The 4,431-nt window shown below is 41.9% G+C and overlaps 1 protein-coding gene across 1 annotated transcript; it reads right to left on the minus strand.

Moving 5' to 3' along the window:
• Positions 1 to 4,053: 4,053 nt before the first annotated feature.
• LOC142175218 (uncharacterized) lies at positions 4,054 to 4,431 on the minus strand. The gene has a single exon (XM_075241797.1). The coding sequence runs from the start codon at positions 4,429 to 4,431 to the stop codon at positions 4,054 to 4,056; it is 378 nt and encodes a 125-aa protein (XP_075097898.1).

Raw genomic sequence — 4,431 nt, forward strand, 5'->3', positions numbered from 1 at the left:
GTGGCTAGTACAAGTAAGCGATAGTATGAACATAAATTGTGGCCTTTTTCCAAAACAGGAATATTGTGTTATGAACCCTATGGATGGTCTATGAAACGCATAGGAATATTGTGTTATGAACCTTATGGACGGTCTATGAAACGCATAGGTATATTGTGTTATGAAACCCTATGGATGGTCTATGAAACGCATATGTATATTGTGTTATGAAATCCTGTGGATGGTCTATGAAACACATAGGTATATTATGTTATGAAACCCTATTGACGGTCTATGAAATGCATAGGTATATTGTATTATGAAATCCTGTGGACGATCTATGAAATGCATAGGTATATTATGTTATGAAACCCTATGGACGGTCTATGAAACGCATATGTATATTGAGTTATGAAACCCTACGGACGGTCTATGAAATGCATAGGTATATTGTGTTATGAAATCCTATGGACGGTCTATGAAACGCATAGGTATATTATGTTATGAAATCCTGTGGATGGTCTATGAAACGCATAGGTATATTGTGTTATGAAATCTTGTGGACGGTCTATGAAACGCATAGGTGCATTGTGTATGAGATGTATAGGTATACAGTATGAATAAACACTAAGGACGGCCTATGAAACACATAAGTGTATAATATATTATGTGTTCCACATATAGATCATATGGCTCGGTTGATCCTAAAAGAAGTTTAGAATGATGCAAGTATAATAAGGCCTGATATTTGAACCTATGCGATGTTTTGTAGTCTTTTGATGTACTTTAAATCCCTCTTATTTGAGTTACCATATTTTTAAATGTTGTTCTGTCTGCCTTTCATACGAGTACTATTCCACATGTACTCACGTCCCTTTTGCTGGGGGAGCTGCATCTTTTAATGGATGCAGGTGGTTCCATAGCAAGCGACACTAATCAGTGATAGTGGTACAACCTCTTCCCAGTAGACTTGGTAAGCCCCACTTCACTTCGGGGTCATGCATCTTTTGTTCCTTGTGTATTATGTTTGAGGTATAGCCGGGGCCTTGTTGCCGGCATTATCATAATACTCTTTTGTATCTTTAGAGGCTCCGTAGACATAGTGTGGATTTTATATTGGTGCTGGGGAAGTCAAACTAGTTATGTTATATTTGAATTACTTGTTCCACTTTAGACCATGAAAATGTGTGTGAAATTTGAGACTTTAAAATGAAGTAACAAATGGTAAGAATTGGTATTGCAGACCTGATCACTTTATTGTTTGATTAACGAAAATATTTATTCTCTTTATTCATGGATGAGTTTGGGTAGAAGGAAATCTAACAGGTTTGCTCGGCCGGGTTCACTCGGTAGAGTGCCGGTCGTGCTCCCCGAGTTTTGGGGCGTGACATTTTCTATATATATCTTCTATGCTAAAATAGAAAAGAAGAAGCTAATAAAAATATAAAACAAGAAACTATTAGTTTATCTAATATTTACAAGTCACAGAGAGTATAGAATCCCCCACCCCACACTTAATTCATGTAGTGTCCTCAGTGCATATATTAAGCAATAAAAATAAGTAAGGTGGTAGGGAAAAGTCCCTGATCAGTCATCATCAATCATCATCATCACCCTCATTGTAGAAGGCCCCATCTGCAACTGTCCATTCTTCATCCTTTGCTCCCTCATCAACATCATCCTCAACCTCCTCCTCAGACTGCTCCGGCTTGGCCTCTGAACACTCCGGAGTGTTGACATCCTCGTCCTCAAGGAGTCTCTGGCCATCACCAAGCCCAACCAGACGCTGGGCATGAGCATTGAGCGGAACGCCTTCCTCCAATCCGAAGACGCAAGTCCATTATCCTATATAGATGGGCCATAAAACTGTCATCGCGAGTATTGTGCTCGACACTTCTTAGTGAAGAAATAATGCTCTCCTCCTTAGCCCGGATGCTGGTGATGTCCGTCTGTCGGAGGGGCACTGGAATGACTACATCAAAATCTCGCTCCTCCTCTGCCTCCTCTATTTGCAGGTACTGTATCAACATGTTGCCGAAGAACAACCTATCAACTCTCTTGCTTGTTCTTACCTGCGCTTTCTGGTAGTGTATCAACCGGCCCACATTCACCTTTTGGCCAGTCATTAGGAAGTAAATCAGGCAGACCCTTTCACGGCTGATAATCGTTTCTAGGTTGCATGGTAGTAGCCTCATGTTGATCAATTTCAACCACATCTGAGCTCCTGACTTCATTTTCTTCTTTGGAAGTTTCCTATGACGTTGGGTCTTTTTGTCACGGACCCAAGATGCCATAGAATTGACACCATAGAGAGTGTGTCTCAGTGCCTGATATGTTGGGCGGGCAATGAAGTTACCCAGTGGCTCATGGGGAACATACGGAGCTCCCAAGTAATTGCATATAGCTAATGCAGAAAAATCAATTAATCGACGCCGAATAGGAACATACTGCTCTAGATCATCCGGATCATATCCAGCATAGAACTCACGAACAAGGATCACATTGATATCCCTAGTGTTTCCAAACATGTAGCTCAACCCAAGATTATGAATACCCTTCCAAATTGCTTGATACTTAGATTTTAGACAGCGCTCATGAATAGTCGAATCAGGGTGTATATGTTTTGGCCACAAATCTTGTACCATTCCTTTGCGGATGGGGGTATGCTCTAAATTCCATACTCTCATTGTCCCGCAGGCTGTGGGCGTGAGGCTGCCTTAGCTGCAACTGCTTGCAACCCCTCAACATGACTTGAAGTGGGCTCCTCTCCTTTCCTCTTTTTCGGTGAGGTGTACAGGAAGCCTTGCCTTTGGTAGGAGCAGTGGCCTTGCCCTTCCCTTTATCCGTTGTTGGTGCATTGGGCTTCGGACGTACCATATTTGTACATGTACAAGTGGACGTTAGTCAATCTTAGAGGGAATTGAATCATTTAAAAACGTGGTCTTACGACCCCAACTTAAGAGTTAAGCACATGATGTTCAACAAACTTGAGGCTATTCAGACTTCCCCTCTTTATTTTAGCATGCTTGTATCTCCCATTCAATCAATGTCTTATAGATGCTTACTATAATTTCGATGCATATAGCTACCCATCTCGGCTCCAGTAAGCCACCCCACACTTAAGATTTCCAGGGGTGCATGAGGACATAACACTAGTATAACAATCCCGGGGACTCGGGCTCTAATGGGGATAAGGAATGCCTTTGAGGCAGTTTGACAAACACTTAGCGTGCACTAGTGCCATGGAAGTGTGTGGATGGGGGATTGCCTCACCCTCCCAAATCGGCTTGGGAATTTAGTGTTATCATTTGTGTAAATAACAACAATACCATTCCTCCGGGGTTTATGGGATTAAGACAAACATGCACAATGTTACTACGAAGCACATACCCAAAAGTTGTCCGAGTTCATCACTTTACACAATTCGAAATTTGACAAAGAAAGAGTTAGAAATCATACCTTAGATGTTTGGGAAGGAGGAATTGATCTTCAATTGATGGTGCTAGTGAGTGAATGAGTGTATGAAGGAGTGGATTTAATGGGGGTTTTGATGTGAGTGCGAACTGGGACGCGAGGCCCACTGCATAAAAAAGTAGAACAGGAAAAGCGAGGCAGGCAGCGAGCTCAAGCGGGCTGTAGAGCACGCGGCGCCAGTCCCAGAGCGAGGTCAAGCATGCTATAGACTGCACGATGCTAGCTCTGGTGCGAGGTCGTCTAGTGCACTTTAGAACGCGTGATGCCAGCTATTTCGCATGATTCTTGCCTCGCTTGGCGAGGTTTGGAGCATACGTAGGTGGTTTTCATTCCGTTTTATGAACGAATCCAAGCGTTATGACCTCCTAACGTGCTCCAGTACTTGTTCAAACATTAAGTCTTAACTAAAAACTTGTTAGTGCCTAAAAACAAAAATAAAAGTCTAATTAAACTAAAATAAACTATGAATTGGGTTGCCTCCCAACAAGAGCCTTTGTTAACATCACGACATGACGAATAAAACATTACAGTGGGTTGTCTCCCACGAAGCGCTTGATTTAATATCGCGGCACGATGCAGTCAATCAAACTCAAGGTTCACTCACACTTGAGGCTCCTTCAAATAAATCACCGATATAACTTTTTCCTCATCCATGCTAAGGTAATGTTTCAATCTTTCTCCATTGGCTCTAAACCTATTTGTTCCATCCTCTAACTCAATTTCTACAGTTCCACTTGAGAACACTTGCACAACTTTAAATGGGCCCGACCATCTGGATTTCAGCTTACCCCAAAATAATTTCAATCTTGAGTTATACAACAACACGATATCTCCGGGTTTGAAAATTCTCTCTTGAATATGCTTATCGTGCATCATCTTCATTCTTTCTTTGTACAACCTGGTGCTCTCAAAAGCATGGTAACAGAACTCATCAGGTTCATGCAACTCTGTGACTCTACTCATACCAGTGGCCTCCAT

The sequence above is a fragment of the Nicotiana tabacum genome, chromosome 21, assembly GCF_000715075.1.
Source record: "Nicotiana tabacum cultivar K326 chromosome 21, ASM71507v2, whole genome shotgun sequence".
Lineage (NCBI taxonomy): Eukaryota > Viridiplantae > Streptophyta > Magnoliopsida > Solanales > Solanaceae > Nicotiana > Nicotiana tabacum.